The following is a 17,270-nucleotide window of genomic DNA, read 5'->3' on the forward strand; positions in this document are numbered from 1 at the left end:
ATGTTTTTAATTATATTCCTTTTTTATCAATTTAATGTAAAGAAACCATCATTTATTCATTTCAATGTATTATTAAATATTTATTTAAATAGTATTATTTATTTATTTATTATTATAAATTAATTATTCTAAATATAGTAAATTAGTTATTATTATATAATTATATTTCTTAAAAATAGTAATATAAAATTAATATAATATAATATTAATATAAAATTATTTATTTCCAAAGATTATTATATTCAATTAAAAAATTAATAATCTTATTAATTTTTTAGTTAATTCTATCAACTCATTTTTAATAGTATTAATTAAAATTTTTATTTTTATTTTTATAATATAAACAAATAAAAGAATAAAAAGATAAAATTCAATATTAAATTATATAAATTTCAAAGATAATAATTATAAAGGAAGACCACTTCTGTTAAAATAAGTAATATAAGTTATTATTTCTTTACAGTTATTATTTTTTTTTTTTTTTTTTTTTTTTTAAAAAATTAATATTTATATAAAATATATTCCCTACTCTTTTTTCTTCAAAATAAAAAAATAATTACAAAAAATTAACCATAATTAAAAATAAAAGAAGGGATTTGAAATGAATGTGTCATATGACGATCGATTTCTTTGGTTTTTATTTTTTATTTTTTTTATTTTTTATTTTTAATTTTCAAATTGTTTTGGTTAATATGGTGGTGTTTTGTGAAAATTATTATTTGAAAAAAAAAAAATAGTCGCAACACGAAGAAAAAAAAATAAAAAAAAAATAAAAAAAAAAATAAAAATTAAAATTAAAAAAAAAAAAATAATAAAAAAAAATAAAAAAAAATAAAAAAAAAAAAAAATTTTGAAGATAATTCTTTTTTAATTGCACATAAAATTTTAACACACACACACACAGATACAATAATTATCTTGTATATTAAATATATAAAAACAAATAATAAACAAATAATATTTTTAAAAAAAAAAAAAATAAAAAATTTAAAAGAGCTACTTTTTTTTTTTTAAAAATAAACAACAAACTTTTTTTTTTTTTTTTGAAGTTTGTTTATATATAATAAATAATAAAATAAATTCCCAAGTTCATATAGTAGTAATAATAGTTATAAATAATAATAATAAATTAAAAATGGCAACAAGTTTAAGAGAGCTTTGTAAAGATAGAATTTTAAATGAAATGGTTAGAACTATTACACCAGAAGCAAGTAATGGTTGGAAAGCTTTGATTGTAGATCAAGATTCACTTAGAGTTATTTCAGCATGTTGCGGAATGTTTGATATTATGGAAGAGAAAGTTACAGGTAATATTATTTTATTTTATTATTATCTTCATTTCTTATAGAATATTTATTTTATAAAAATATTATAATATATTAATTATTATTATTATTATTTAAAAAAAAGTTGTTGAAAAAATTGATAATCCAAGACAACGTCTACCAAATTTAGAAGCAATTTATTTTCTTACACCAACTGCACAATCAATTGATTTATTAATTAATGATTTTAAAAAGAAATCTAGCCCACATTATTTAGCAATTCACTTATTTTTAACTTCAAGTAAATTATCTTTTTTTAAAAAAAAAAAAAAAAAAAAGAGAAATATTTAATATGATTTTAACAAATACATATATATTTTTTTTTTTTTTTTTTTGATTTTAACATATACATATATATATTTTTTTTTTTTTTTTATTATTAAAAATTTTAGAATTACCAGAAGTAGAATTTAAAAAATTATCAGCGTCATTAGCAGTACATAGAATTAAAACATTTAAAGAGATTAATTTAGAATTTTTAGCGATTGAAAGTCAAGCATTTCATTTAGATCAAAATAATACATTATTTCAATTATTTTCACCAGATTCAATCGATCCAACAGAGGAGCAAGCAAAGATTGCAACACGTTTAGTATCGTTATGTGTATCATTGAATGAATGTCCAATCATTCGTTTCTCACGTAGTCATCCAGTATCAGCAATGATTGCAGGTTTTACACAAGAGAAATTGGATAATGTTATGAGAACGGTCAAATCATTCAAACCAAACGATGACCGTTCAACATTATTAATTTTAGATCGTACTCAAGATCCATTAGCACCATTAATTCACGAATTTTCATATCAAGCAATGGTTTATGATCTCTTTGATATTGAAAATGATAAATTTTCATTCGATACAGTCACAAATGCTGGCGCCACATTAAAGAAGGATGTATTATTGGGTGAAACGGATTATATGTGGTCTGGTTTACGTCATCAACATATTGCTGATGTCTCCACCAATTTAACAACCCGTTTAGATGAATTTTTGAAAACTAATCAAGTATCACAATATGGTCAACATACTGGTTCCTTAAAGGAGGCAGGTGAGGTTGTACGTTCCTTACCACAATATCAAGAGATGATGGGTAAATACTCTGTACACATCAATTTAGCAGATCGTGCCTCTGCCAAATTCCCAGAGCTCGAACAGTTGGCATACCTCGAACAAGATTTAGCAACAGGTGAGGATGCCAATGGTAATTCTCCAAAGAATGTCACAGGTCGTCTTTCAAATTATTTATCAGATTTCTCTGCAGAGAAGTATAATAAAATTCGTTTATTGATGATGTATATCATTAGTCAAGATGGTATCAAGGAGGAAGATCGTCGTAGATTAATGGAAATGGCTGGTATCTCTCAAAGTGAACAAAATGCTTTCACAAATTTACGTTATCTTGGTGTGACACTAATGAAAGGTGCCAAAGGTAAGAAACCAATTTCACCTCCAAAGAATAGAAAATCAGAGTCTGGTAATGTACCTTATGAGGTATCTCGTTACGTTCCTGTAGTAAAGGATATCGCTGAGAATATTATCAATGAAACTTTACCAAGCACAGATTTCCCATTCGTAAAAGAGGAACCAATCGCTCGTGCCACAAATGCACCAGTCTCAAAGGTTTCCCTTAAAGGTAAATCAAAACAACCACGTTGGGCTGACCCAAATGTACAAGTTGAAGAAACTAAATACTCTGGTTCCAAATTAATCATTTTCGTCATTGGTGGTATGACTTTTTCTGAAATGAGATCAATCTATGAATTATCTTCTCATTATAAAAAGAATATTTATATTGGTTCTACAAATATTTTATTACCAAAGAAATATATTGATCAATTATTAACTTTAAAAAATGAATAAAAAAAAAAAATAAAAAAAAAATTTTAAAACATATAATAAGTAGGAAAAAAAACAATATTTATTTGTTTATTTTTTTTTTTTACGCACTTTAAACCTATTTATATAATTAATTTTTAAGCATTATTATTTTTTTTATCATTTTTTTTTTTTTTTTCATAAACTAAATCCGGATCTCTGGATAATTAATAAAAATAAAACCTATCTTAACATTTCTTCGAAAAAATGTTTTTTTTTTAATTTCTATTATTTTTTTATTTTTTTTTTTTTATTTATTTTTTTTTTTATTTATTTTTTTTTTATTTTTTTTATTTTTTTTTTTTTATATATTTTTTAAAATTAATTGCCTTTCGATTTATTAACAATGTCAGGCAACGAAAAAAGAGTTTATAAAAATCCTTTTCAAGACCCTCCGGTTATCAACAAACAAGTCTTTGAAAATGACTACGATGATGAGGATGATTTTAACAATTTTTTAAAAATGAGTAAAACTAATAACAATAACAATAGTTATAATAATAAAAATAACAACGATAAAATAACAAAGAATAATAATAATAATAATAATAATAATAATAATAATAATAATAATAATAATAATAATAATAATAATAATAATAATAATAATAATAATAATAATAGTAATAATGGTAATAGTGATATAAATATTAGTAACGATAATTTTAAAACACAACCAAATAAAAGAACTAAAGACACTATAAACGATAAAAATGAAAGCTTTAATAAAGATATTAATAATAACAATAATATTAATAATAAAGAAAATAATAATATTAATAATAATAAAAAAGAAGAGATAATCTTGGTAGATTTGGAGTCTATTACAGATGAAACAAATAATAATAATATTAAAAGTTTAAATAATGGTTTTGATAGTAATGGTAATGGTAAAAGTAATAGTAATGGTAATGGTAATAGTAATAGTAATGGTAATGGAAATGGAAATGGTAATACAATATATGTAAATAATAAAGAGATAAAAAAAGAATCAATATTAGTTGTAAATAGTAAAAATAATAAAAAAGAAGAACATTGTATCTATATTTTAGATAGTGATACAGAGGATGAGGATGACGAATATAATGATTTTAATAAAAATGAAAACCAAGAGAATAGTTGTATTTTACCATTTAATGATGAAGAAGAAGGAGAAGAAGAAGAAGAAGAAGCAGCACAATTTGGCCATCGATTTCATCGTGAGTCTGAACCAAAATCTGATAATATTAAATTAACTGGTGTAAAAAGAAAATTTGAAGGATATGATGATGATGATGATGATGATGATGATGATGATGATGATGATGATGATGATGATGATGATGATGATGATGATGATGATGATGATGATGATGATGATGATGATGGTGGTGGTGGAACTAGGAATATATCAAGTTTAGATAGTAATACAACTGAAATTAATTCCTCACAAATCTACATTTTAGAAGATGATGACAATTTTAGAACAATTACAACACCAACTACAACTACTTCACCTATAAAAACAACAACATCTACAAATACTACAACTATCACTACATCAGCAACACCTACTAAAAATAATACGACCACATCGACATCAACATCAACATCAACAAATACAACACCAAATAAACAACCTAATCTTGGAGAAATTGAAGATCTTCCAGAGGAAAAAATGGTAGATTGTATAATTTGTTTAACAAAAACATCTTCATTTGAAATGCATAGGGTGATCAAAGGCGATTGTGATCATTTGGTGTGTCGTGATTGTTATCAACAATATTGTATTAGTAAAATCAATGATAAAGAGTATCCAATCAATTGTCCAGGATTTAAATGTAAGAATGAATTATCAATCAAAGATTTAGAGTTATTGATAGATGAAGAGTTGATAATCAAATATCAAGATTACAGTTTTGAAAAAACCATTGAAATCAATCCAGATCTATTCAGTTTTTGCCCAACTGCCGATTGTGGTTATATTTTCTTTTGGGAGAAAGGTGATTCTACAGATTTTCAATGTCCCAAGTGTAACAATAGATACTGTTTCAAATGTAGATCCGATTTTCATACTGGTTCTTCTTGTGAACAATATCAATCTTGGTTAAAAGAGAATGGAAAGGGTGATCAATTGTTTGAAGATTTCGTAGAGCATCAAAAGTTTAAAAAGTGCCCTCAATGTCATAGATGGGTCGAGAAAACTGCCGGTTGTATGCATATCGTTTGTATTTGTAAACATAAGTTTTGTTATAATTGTGGTCAAACTTTTCCTTGTGTTTGTGGTAAAGATCCACATGTACGTGGTGTTCAAATGCCACCAAACATGATGAATCCAGCACATCTTAGACATCCTCCTCCTCACCATATTCCATTGACGTACGAACAATTAAGACAGGTAATGGATGGTGCTCTCCCTACAAATTTTGGATTACCTCCAAGACAATCTAAACATTTTGCTTTCAATAATTTTCTTTCAACTACTCACAAAGCTATACATAACCTAATTCAAGATCTAGTATTTAAAATTGATGATGACAAAAATAATAATGAAAATTTAGGTCTTTTTCCAAGAAAAAAAATAAAAAGACCTACAGGAGTCATCCTTACTATTCCAGAAATTCAAAATCATTTAGAAAATTTTATAAGAAATTTAAAACAACCACACCAACAACAACAAACTGAAATTTTAAATGCATACCAAATTATTACCCAACAAATAAATAATTTACAACAACAACAACAACAACAACAACAACAACAACAACATCAACAACAACTACAACAACAACTACAACAACAACAACAGCACCACCAGCAACAAAGGCATCTATTACCACCAGATCAAATCATTAATAGGACGAAACAACTAGGAATATTACAACAACAACTACAACAATTACGACAACAACAAAAGCACCAAGAGCGAATGCAACAACAACAAATGCAACATCAACAAAAATTGCAGCAGCAACGACAAAAACAACAAAAGCATCTTCAACAACAATTAAAGCAACAACAACAAAAACAACAACAACAATTACAACAACAATTACAACAACAATTACAACAACAACAAGAAATTTATAATTTTCAAATGTACCAACTGCGACAAAATCAACAGCCAGTACAAAATCAGCAAAGCAAAAAGATAACAAAACCACCTCAATTACAACAAACTCCACAACAAAATCAACAACTACTAATACTCCAACAACCTTCACTATTCCCATTGTTTAATCCAGCACCATTTGATTTCCATGAGCAACAAGTTGTACCACAAGTCAATGGAAGAAGGAGCATTGGAAACAATCCAACATCACTATTTCAAACATTTCAAACGCCATTACAACAACAACAACATCACCAACAACAAAATCAACAACAACATCAACAACATCATCAACAACAACAACAACATCAACAACAACAGCAACAACAACCACCAACACAGCCCCAAGTTATTGTAATCCAAGACTCACCAAATACAAATCAACAATCAAATAATAAAAAAAGGAACTAAATATGAAATAAACTAAAATCAAATATTTCATATTTATGGATAACAAATACTCAATTTTTAATTCTCTAAAAAAGATGGGTTATTAATATTTTTTTTGTTTTTTTTTTTTGAATGTTTTTTATTTTTAGTTATTTCTTTTTTTTTTTCTTTTTTTTTTTTTTTTTTTATTTCCCAAAAACTCATATTTATTAAATATCGTGTGAATTGATAAAACCAATAAATGAAACAATATTTTATAAAAGAAAAAAAAAAATTTTTATGTTTTTTATTTTATTTTATTTTATTTTATTACAATTTTTTTAAATTTGCAAAGACATAAATTAACCCAAAAATATATGGAATAACAATATATGCAGTTGCAAGTAATAGAGAGATAAATGCAATTTTTCTAACTTTGCAAATGGGTGATCTTAAATAAAAAATATTGAAAAAAAGTGGAAATAAAAAAAAGATACTATTGGAGATGTACATTAATAAAAATTAATACATATTTATATGAAATTATTATTATTATCAATATTATTTGTCAATTTAAAATATTTACCCTAAAATAAAAAATGTAAGTGAGTAAATATAATCATTTTTATATTTTTCTTGAATATGTGTTGTAGGTTTAATGCCATTTGGGTATTGTTGTTTTTCATGATAGGTATGTGGTTGTAATGGATAAAAATATTTTGATGATGATTCTTGGATTAGAGGCGTTTGGATATCTAATTGATAGTTAGACATTTTTTTTTTTTTTATATTTTATTATTATAATTTTTTAAACTTTAATATGAACACAAGTAAGAATGGAAATTTTTTTTTTGAATTTAAATTCTAAAAAAAAAAAAAAAAAAAAAATCTTTTTGGATCCAGAATAAAAAAAAAATATCAAAAACCCATTTTTTGGAAATTGATTTTAATATAATTGAATGTTGGTGGAATTTAAAACCATTTTTTATTTATTTTTATTTTTTTAATTTTTGTTTAAAGAAAAAAGATTTTTTTTTTTTTTTCCCGTATTCTAAAAAAAAAAAAGATTTTTTTTTTTTTTTCCCTGTATTCTAAAAAAAAAAAAAAAAGAAAAAATAAAGAAAAAAAAAAAAAAAGTGGAAGAAATTAAATTTAATTTCCAATTTTAATACAAATATTTTTTTGTTCAGTAAAGAAATCAATTGAATGATCACCACCTTCACGACCAATACCGGATCTTTTAACGCCACCAAATGGAGTACGTAAATCACGAATTAACCAACAATTAACCCAACAAATACCACAATCAATCTTTGAAGCTACACGATGACAACGATCAACATTTTGACTCCATAATGAAGAGGCTAAACCATATTCAACATCATTTGCATATTGAATAACTTGTTGTTCAGTTGAGAAAGAAGTGATGGTAATGACAGGACCGAATATTTCCTCTTTTAACACTCTACTAGTTAATGGATTTAAACCAATGATAACAGTTGGTTCATAGAAATAACCATTCTTTAAATTTTCATTTTCATTACCACCGAAAATAGCGGATAACTCTGGTCTCTTACCACCACATAAAATTGTACCGCCTTCATCTTTTGCCAATTGAACGTAGTATTCAATCTTTTTCAAATGATCTTCACTAATTAATGCTCCCATTCCACTCTTTTCAGATTTTGGATCACCAACAACAATCTTTTTAGTCTTTTCTACAAATTGTTCTACAAATTTATCAAAGATACCTTCTTGAACATATAATCTAGATGTACATAAACAAATTTCACCTTGATTTGAAAATGATGATCTTACTGATGTCTCTACACATTCTTCAAATTTACAATCATCAAAAATTATACCTGGATTCTTTCCACCTAATTCTAAACTTAATTTTTTATTTAATGGTGATGCTTGCTAAAAAAAAAAAAAAAAAAAAAATATTAGTAATTTATAAGATAAAAAAAAAAAAAAAAAAAAAAAAAAAAGAGAATTTTAAACTTACTTGTTGAATGATTTCACCAGTTTTTGTACCACCAGTGAAAGAGATTAAAGGTACATCTGAATGTCTAACCAAAGGACTACCAGCATTTGGACCATTACCAAAAACAATATTAACAACACCACGTGGTAAACCAACAGTGTTAAACACTTCACCTAATAAATGAGCAGTTGCTGGTGTCATTTCTGATGGTTTACAAACACATGTATTACCAGTTGCAATTGCTGGTGCAATCTTCCATGTTAATAAATATAATGGTAAATCTAAAATATAATTAAAAAAGTTAATTTTTGTTAGTTATTACTACTATTATACTACCACTACCACTATTAATAATAATTGTTGTTGTTGTGGTTGTTGTTGTTGTTGTTGTTGTTGTTGTTGTTGTTGTTGTTATTGTTGTTGTTGTTGTTGTTGTTTAAAAACTAGATACATTACTCCATGGCGAAATTAAACCACAAACACCTACTGGACTTCTTAATGTATAATTTAAAACATTTGGTAATGGACCAACAGTAGATTCATTTTGATGATGTAAGATTGCACCTGCAAAGAATCTAAAATTATAAATTGATCTTGGAATTTCAATTGTTGTTGCTGTTGTAATGGTTTTACCTTGATCTCTACTCTCTAACTCTGCAAATTCTTTAAGTCTTCTCTCTATTTCATTTGCAATCTTTTATTTTTTTTTTTTTTTTTTTTTGTTAAAAAATTATTATTATTATTATTTTATTATTATTATTATTATTATTATTATTATTATTATTAATTATTATTATTTTATTATTATTATTAAAAAATACTTTATATAACATATCAGATCTTTCTTGAGCTGATTTTGAACTCCATATTGGGAATGCTTCTTTTGCTGCTTTTACTGCTTCATTTATATCTTTCTCATTTGAATCAGGGACATTACTATAGATTTTACCAACTGATGGATCATAGTTGCTCATATATTTATGGTCAATTGGTTCAACATATTCACCATTTATAAAGTTTTTAAAATATATAACTTCTTCCATTGTTTTTTAATAATGTTTTTTCACCCGAACAATATTGTTTTTAATAAAAAAAAAAATTAAAAAAAAAAAAATTAAAAAAAAAAAAAATTAAAAAAAATAAAATAAAATTAAAAAAAACAGGGTTTTGAAAATAAAAAAAAATAAATTAATTAATGACAAAAAGTTTTTCAAAAAAGTTAACTTTTTTTTTGTTAATCACAATGATTTTAGGATTTTTATTATATATATATCTGTACACACACAGACAACCTTTCTTTTGTGTTTGCCAATTTACAAAAATTAAATAAAAAAAAAAAAAAACAAAAAAAAAAAAAAAAACGTTTTTAGTGTGTTTTTTCTACCTCTAAAATATTAACGTAAATATTTATTAAAAAATAATATTATTAATTTATTAATTTATTTTTTATTGAACATCCAAAACCAAATTCTACATACAATTTAATATTTACCAAAACATAATGTTAATAAAAAACATTTTTTAACATAATCACCTTTTATATATTATCTTTATTTTATGCCAATCGTTAAAAGAATTTTTTTTTTTTTTATATAAAAATCTCACTAAGTTTAAAAAGATATTTATTTTTGAAAGGTTGATTTGTTACATTCAATGAATTTTTGATATTTTTTAATTTTTTTTTTTTTTTTTTATTTTTAATTATTTTTTTTTTTTTTTTTTTTTTTCCACTTTTTTTTTTTTTATTTTTTTTGGTTTGATAATATTTAAATACAAATTTTAAAAATGATTGGTGGTGAAAATAATAATAATTTATCTCAATGTTCAAATGAAAATTATGATAAAAATTATAAATCATATAAATTAGTATTTAATAATAAAGTATTATTAAAATATATTTATGGTTTAGTTAGAGAAATTAATTCTCAATATACCAATAGTGTTAGTTTATTTGATGGAACAAAATTATTTTCACAAAAACGTACATATGATAATGCATCATTTGAATGGATGATAGAGAATAATCATTTTCCATTAATAATTGATAAAATTAAAAATAATTTTACCTTTAAAGAAACATTTAAATATTCAAATTTAAAAATATTAATTAAAAAACTTGATCAACTGGAAAATGAAAAATTTGAACAACAACAACATCAACAACAACAACAACAACAACAACAACAACAACAACAACAACAACCAGAATCAGTAACAGCAGAAAATGAATATCAAGAAAATAAAGAATTAAAAAATTTATTAAATAAATTTTATAGTGTTAATAAAGAAATCTTAATGAAGTCAGATCTTGAAGATAATGAAACTCATTTTTCAAAAATTAGTTTACTTTTATTTTCAATATTTACAGGTTGTTTTGAATTTTTTAAAATTATTTATGATGATTTATTATTATCATCATCACAAAAATCCGATGAAAATAATAATAATAATATTATAATTTCAAAATATTTAAAAACACCAACGGATAATTGTAATTGTTTAGATATTGCATTAAGAATTGGTAATTTAAAAACAATTAAATTCATTTATTGTGTAATTGGTATTAAAGAATTTAATAATGATAGAATATTACATAATTGTTTAATATCAGATAATAGGGATTCAATTATAAATGATTTTTTATTATCACCAAATTATGTAAAAAATTATGAACCTGTTAAATTATATAGTGGAGTTTACGATGATTTCTATGCAAATCTATTGAAATTACAATTCAATACATTAAAGAAAATTTATGAAACTGGTTCACCATTATTATTTATGTTGTCAAGTTTAAAAATTGGTTTTTCAAAATATATTGAATATTTTTTTAAAACATTTAATAATAATTCAGAAAAAGAAAATTACTTTAAAATAAATTTCAAAAATTCAAATTATGATACCATCTTTGATCAATTTATAAATTATTTTAAAAATGTTTTATTCACTTGTTCAATTTCATTTAAAAATCAATTTTACATGTCAATCTTTAAAAAATTAAATTATTTATTAGAATATAATAATCAAAATAAAAAAGAAGAAGAAGAAGTAGATAAAAAATTAAATTGTGAAGATGATTATTTTTATATATTAAATAAAAATGAATATGTTGAAATAAATGAAAATTGTATTAGAGTAATTGAACAACCTGATTTAATTTCAAAAATTTGTTTTAGTAGTGGTGGTGGTGGATTTAAATCAAAAATTCAATCATTACTTTTTAGAAGAAATCAAGATGAAACATTTTTACAATTACAAAAAGAACAAGAACAAGAACAATTAAAATCAATTAATCAAGGTAATTCAATTAATATTAGAGATATTTCAGAACCTTTGGAATTAATAAACTATAATGATTTTAATTTAAAAAGAGAAATACAAAGATTATTAATATTTGATTTCTTTAGATATGGTTTTAAAAAATATATTGAAACTTCAGAATGGTCTTATTTAGTACTTGAATTTATTTGTACCCATAAAGAGTATCATTTAGTTGATAGATTATTCTTTACACAATCATTACAAGAAGTAATTAAACAACAACCATACTCACAACCAATACCACAAAATCCATCATCGTCATCATCATCATCATCTTCAACTTCTTCTTCTTCTTCTTCTTCTTCTTCTTCTTCTTCTTCATTATCTAAAAAAAAATCAATTTTAAGGTGTTATCCAATTCTTGATGATTTAATTAAAATATCAATGAAATATGGAGATATAATTATATTAGAATTTATTGGTGAATTATGTAAAAAATCAGATGACCCATTCTTTGAAAAACATAGATATCAATCATTTTATATAGAACCAATTGGTGGTTTATTTAATTTAGATTCAACACCAATTCAACAACAAATTGAATTTATTGAAAAATCATTCAAATGTATTAATATTGTTTCAACTTTTAAAATAATTAAACATGTTTTGTCAAATAAAGATTTAATTTCAACTACAGATTTAGATAAAATTGGTGATATTTTATTAAGAAATTCAGACTCATTTGATGGTAGTGGCAATAGTAGTGGCAATAGTAGTGGTAGTGGTAGTGGTTGTGGTAATTATAATAATAATAATAATAATAATTCAAAACCTGATAAAGAAGTTTTACCAAATAATGAATTGATTTTAAAATATTATTTTAATAATAAAAAATATAAAAGTCTTTTCAATTGGCAAAGTAATAATATTTTAAAAAATGCAATTAAATCTGAAGATACAAATATCATTCAATTTATATTTGAAAATAATATTAGTCAAATTTCAATAGATAAATCAATCTCTGAAGCTAAATCAATTAAAGTTTTAGATTTTATGTATAATAATTTGGGATTTAGATTTTATTCATATAATTCCCTAAATGAAATTTCTAACCTCACAGATTGGTTTTCAAATTATTTATTTAATTATTCATTAAATAAAATTATCAATGAAAATAAATTAAATAATTATTTAAGTAATGGTACTATTATTAATAATAAGTATAATAATTATGGAATAGATGTTATTATTGTTACATTTGGTGAAGTAAAAAATTTAAATTATAAAAAGATAAAATTTGTTCAATCTAAAATTAATAATGGCTCATTAAATAAATCTAATATTGAATTTGAAAGGCATTCAGTAAATGAAATTTTTACATCACTAAAAAATATAAATACAATTGTTCCACTTGGTAATGAAGATTTTATAAACTCATTTTTGGATGAATTCGATCAATCAAATGAAAAACATAATTATAATTTGGAATTAGATACTAAATCAAAAAGTCTATTATCAAAATCTCCAAATTGTGAAAAAATAGTTAATTCAATAAAGGAAAGAATTGAAAATTATTTTAATGAAGGTTTATTATCTGTTTAATTTTTTTTTTTTTTTTTTTTTTTTATTAAATATTAAAATATTCAAATTTTGTAATTTAAAATATTTTAAAATGGAAAAAAAAAAATAAAATAAAATAAAATAAACTTGAATGATTTTCACAATAAATAAATAATAAAAAATTAATAATAATTAAAAATAAAATAAAATAAAATAAAATAAAGTAAAAAATATATAATATATAATATATAATCCAATTCCTTATTTTTATTTGTTTTTTATTATTATATTTTTTTTTTAATTAGTCTTTTTTTTTTTTTTTTTTTTTTTGACCAATTTATTAAAATGTTAGAAAAGGAAAAAATAAATTAGTTTTTCATAATTTTTTTTTTTCGTTTATTTTTTTTTTATAATAAAAAAATACTTATTATATTAACATTATACAAAACTAATAATAATAGATTGATCTATTATAATTAATTTATTTTTTTTTTTTTTTTTTTTCCGTCTCAGAAAAAATAAATTATTAAAATAAAATAAAAAAAAAAAAATTTATTTTAAATAATTTATTTTTTGAAAAATCTGTTTTACTTTTTTATACTTTCATAAAATACATAAATGTACATTTTGTTGTTTAAAATTGTTTCTTTATTTTTTTTTTTTTTTTAAACTGAACATATATATTTTATATTACAAACATTAAAATTTTCTTTATTAAATAAAAAAAAAAATTTTGAAAATTCGAAAATTAATAATCATCTGAAACATGATCACCACTCATTTCAAACCTTGTTTTGCAAATGTAAAAAAAAAAAAAAAAATATGCAAAGTCAATTGACACACTAATTTTTTTTTTTTTCGATATAAAAACCAAATGCAAGCTTTAAACACTTTAAAACCCAAAAGCACGTGGTGTTATCGTCCAAAGATTTTTTTCTTTTTTATTGAAGGTAGTTAATTAAAATTAGTTTAAGTAACAATTTCAATTTAAAAGATCTCCTTTTAAATGTTTCCAATTTTTCAAAATTAGTAATTGAAAATAAAATTAAAAATAAAAAAAAAAAAAAAATAAAAATAAAAAAATAAAAATAAAAAAAAAAAAAAAAAATTTTAAAAACGAAAAATTAAAAATATAAAAAATAAAAATAAAAACAAAAAACAAAACAATGGCAATTGATAAAACAGAAACCACAACAGCAACAACGACAACAACAACAACAACAACAACAACAACAACCAATGATTCATCATTTGGTATTGTATTTGATATTGATGGTGTATTAATGAGAGATGGAGTGATAATACCAAATGCAACACAAGCTTTAAAACTTTTAGAAGATAAAGAAACAAGTGAACCAAAGATACCGTATATATTTATGACAAATAATGGTGGATTCACAGAAGAAGAGAAAGCAAATAAAATCTCTAAAGTATTACAATACAATATTCCAAGTGATAAAGTTATGGTAGCACATACACCAGTGAGACCGTTAGCAGAGAAATATAAAGATTACGATGTTTTATTAATTAGTAAAACACATGAAACCTCAAAGAAATTAGCAGACTGGTATGGTTTTAAAAATTATAAATCACTTCAACAATATATTGAAGAACGTCCATTCCTTTGTCCATCTAAATATTCAACATTTTGGACTCAAGGTGTGTCAAGTGAATATGTTATCAAAGAAGCAAAGAAACAATTACCAATTAAAGCAATCATTTTATTAGAGGATCCAATCGATTGGGGTGAATGTATCCAAATTGTATCGGATATACTACAAAGTAAAGATGGTTTATTAAGAAAAGATTATATCAATCGAGCAGATGTTCAATCGATTGATTTTCACATTTGTAATCCAGATTTCTCCTATGCTGGTGAATTTGTAATACCACGTTATACAATGGGTGCAATATTGGAATGTATTAAACTTTTATTTAAAACTCAAACTGGTAGAGATTTAATTTATACACTCTATGGTAAACCTTATCCATTAACCTATCAATATGGTAAACAAATAATTTCAAATCAAATTTCAAAACTTGGTTTCAATGATGGTTGTATTTTAAAACATATCTATGCAATTGGTGATAATCCATACTCTGATATCAAAGGTGCAAACAATTTAGAACATGAAGGTTGGATAAGTATTTTAGTTAAAACTGGCTGTTTCAAAGGTGATACTAACCATCCTGAAATTCCTGCAAAATATGTAGTTGATAATGTTTATGATGCTGTTAAATTAATTTTAAAATTAGAAGGTCAATAAATAAAATAAAATTAAAAAAACTAAAAAAAAAAAAAAAAAGGTACTTTATTATTACTTTATTTATGTATTTTTTGTAATTTTATCTTTTAAATAAACATAAAAACAAGTATCAGAAGATTTATATTCAATGTCAGGATTAAATGGTAAAGTACCTTTTGGACGTTTCCAAACTACTCTATTTGAAGCGAAACGTCTTGATAAAGCGAATAATGTTGTTGAATCTCTATCACCACCAACTAATTTTCTAATTGCTCTAATATCTTTTTTTGATAATGATTTTTCATTTTTCTTTGGTTGATACATTGGGTCCATAAAGATTACTTGTGGTGGTGGTGGTGCATTATCATCTTTCAAGTTTTTAAGACTTTCAACTAAATACTCGATTGAATCTTTATGAATTAATGTTATACGTTTTGCAATCTGTGCAGTATCAGGATTTAATAATGCTTTTGATAATGCACTCTCAATTAAATAAACCAATACTGGATTTCTTTCAATGATTGTTACATTTGAACCGAATGATGCCAAAATCCAAGCATCCTTACCCAAGCCACCAGTTACATCCAAAATAGTTTTTGGATGAACATTTTTTGATAAACTAGTTGATCTAATTATTGGTGATCTCTTATTCTTTCCAAATTCAGTACGATGTGCAATTGAACCTTCAGTATAATCTAAAAGTACTTCGTTCATCATCTTTCTAACATTACGATTACCTACTCCTCTTGATGATGATGATGATGATGTTGGTGGTGAACAAGCTTCAAAATCATGTAATGTTACACCTTTTGGTTGGACGAATAAAACTGATTGATATGTAAATAATTCATTTGGTAATTTTAAAACTTGTTGAAGTGGTAAATATTCTAATTTTAAAAAGTTTGCCAATGTTTTTGCTTCAGATTCTTTATTCTCTGATGCTGTAACAATTGTTAATCTTTTATCACTTTTACTTAAATCTCTATTAATGAAAATACCATGTGCAATCTCTTCTTGACCTGCATATCCTAAAATATCTTTTGTATCTTGAATATCCATTTTTGGTTTTGTGTTTGTTTCATTTTTTATTTTATTTTGTAATTGTTGTTGTTGTTGTTGTTGTTGTTGTTGTTGTTGTTGTTGTTGTTGTTGTTGTTGTTGTTGTTGTTGCTGTTGTTGTTGTTGTGGTGTAAATGATAAATTTTTATTTCTATTTTCGTCAATTATATTTTTTAATTCCTTATCTTCACCACTTAAAAACTTTTTAATATTTGAATTTTTATTCTTTTTTTTTCTGGCTAATAAAATTTTTTTATTTATTTCTGAATCATTATCTGTATTATTATTATTATTATTTTGATTATTTTGATTGTTGGTACAAAATAATCTTATTGTTGTTGGCTTAATATTAATTCTATTTATTGATGTTATTATGCTTTGTTGTTTATTTATAATTTGTGGTAATAAATTTCGTATCATTGTTAAGAAAATAAAAAATTAATTTTACAATCTTTTAATTAAAATAAAAAAAAAAAAAAAAAAAAAAAACGAAATC

The 17,270-nt window shown here is 23.0% G+C and overlaps 7 protein-coding genes across 7 annotated transcripts; 4 read left to right on the forward strand and 3 right to left on the reverse strand.

Annotated features, from left to right (window-relative positions):
- Nucleotides 1-1,135: 1,135 nt before the first annotated feature.
- Nucleotides 1,136-3,186, forward strand: sec1 (Sec1-like family protein; the record flags this gene model as incomplete). Its single annotated transcript, XM_633724.1, has 3 exons — nucleotides 1,136-1,307; nucleotides 1,411-1,566; nucleotides 1,718-3,186. The coding sequence occupies 3 exons, from the start codon at nucleotides 1,136-1,138 to the stop codon at nucleotides 3,184-3,186; spliced, it is 1,797 nt and encodes a 598-aa protein (XP_638816.1).
- A 361-nt stretch (nucleotides 3,187-3,547) lies between these two features.
- DDB_G0283939 (hypothetical protein) lies at nucleotides 3,548-6,703 on the forward strand (the record flags this gene model as incomplete). Its single annotated transcript, XM_633725.1, has 1 exon — nucleotides 3,548-6,703. One exon carries the CDS (start codon nucleotides 3,548-3,550, stop codon nucleotides 6,701-6,703), a length of 3,156 nt encoding a protein of 1,051 aa, XP_638817.1.
- Nucleotides 6,704-6,991: 288 nt separating this feature from the next.
- On the reverse strand, nucleotides 6,992-7,435 carry DDB_G0283941 (hypothetical protein; the record flags this gene model as incomplete). Its single annotated transcript, XM_633726.1, has 2 exons — nucleotides 6,992-7,112; nucleotides 7,248-7,435. 2 exons carry the CDS (start codon nucleotides 7,433-7,435, stop codon nucleotides 6,992-6,994), a joined length of 309 nt encoding a protein of 102 aa, XP_638818.1.
- A 378-nt stretch (nucleotides 7,436-7,813) lies between these two features.
- Nucleotides 7,814-9,691, reverse strand: DDB_G0283943 (aldehyde dehydrogenase; the record flags this gene model as incomplete). The annotated part of the gene is made up of 4 exons (XM_633727.1): nucleotides 7,814-8,581; nucleotides 8,670-8,929; nucleotides 9,105-9,342; nucleotides 9,470-9,691. 4 exons carry the CDS (start codon nucleotides 9,689-9,691, stop codon nucleotides 7,814-7,816), a joined length of 1,488 nt encoding a protein of 495 aa, XP_638819.1.
- Nucleotides 9,692-10,433: 742 nt separating this feature from the next.
- Nucleotides 10,434-13,511, forward strand: DDB_G0283945 (hypothetical protein; the record flags this gene model as incomplete). Its single annotated transcript, XM_633728.1, has 1 exon — nucleotides 10,434-13,511. The coding sequence occupies one exon, from the start codon at nucleotides 10,434-10,436 to the stop codon at nucleotides 13,509-13,511; it is 3,078 nt and encodes a 1,025-aa protein (XP_638820.1).
- A 1,124-nt stretch (nucleotides 13,512-14,635) lies between these two features.
- On the forward strand, nucleotides 14,636-15,736 carry DDB_G0283947 (hypothetical protein; the record flags this gene model as incomplete). The annotated part of the gene is made up of 1 exon (XM_633729.1): nucleotides 14,636-15,736. One exon carries the CDS (start codon nucleotides 14,636-14,638, stop codon nucleotides 15,734-15,736), a length of 1,101 nt encoding a protein of 366 aa, XP_638821.1.
- Nucleotides 15,737-15,796: 60 nt separating this feature from the next.
- On the reverse strand, nucleotides 15,797-17,194 carry DDB_G0283949 (hypothetical protein; the record flags this gene model as incomplete). The annotated part of the gene is made up of 1 exon (XM_633730.1): nucleotides 15,797-17,194. The coding sequence occupies one exon, from the start codon at nucleotides 17,192-17,194 to the stop codon at nucleotides 15,797-15,799; it is 1,398 nt and encodes a 465-aa protein (XP_638822.1).
- Nucleotides 17,195-17,270: the final 76 nt, after the last annotated feature.

This window comes from Dictyostelium discoideum (genome assembly GCF_000004695.1).
Source record: "Dictyostelium discoideum AX4 chromosome 4 chromosome, whole genome shotgun sequence".
NCBI lineage: Eukaryota > Evosea > Eumycetozoa > Dictyosteliales > Dictyosteliaceae > Dictyostelium > Dictyostelium discoideum.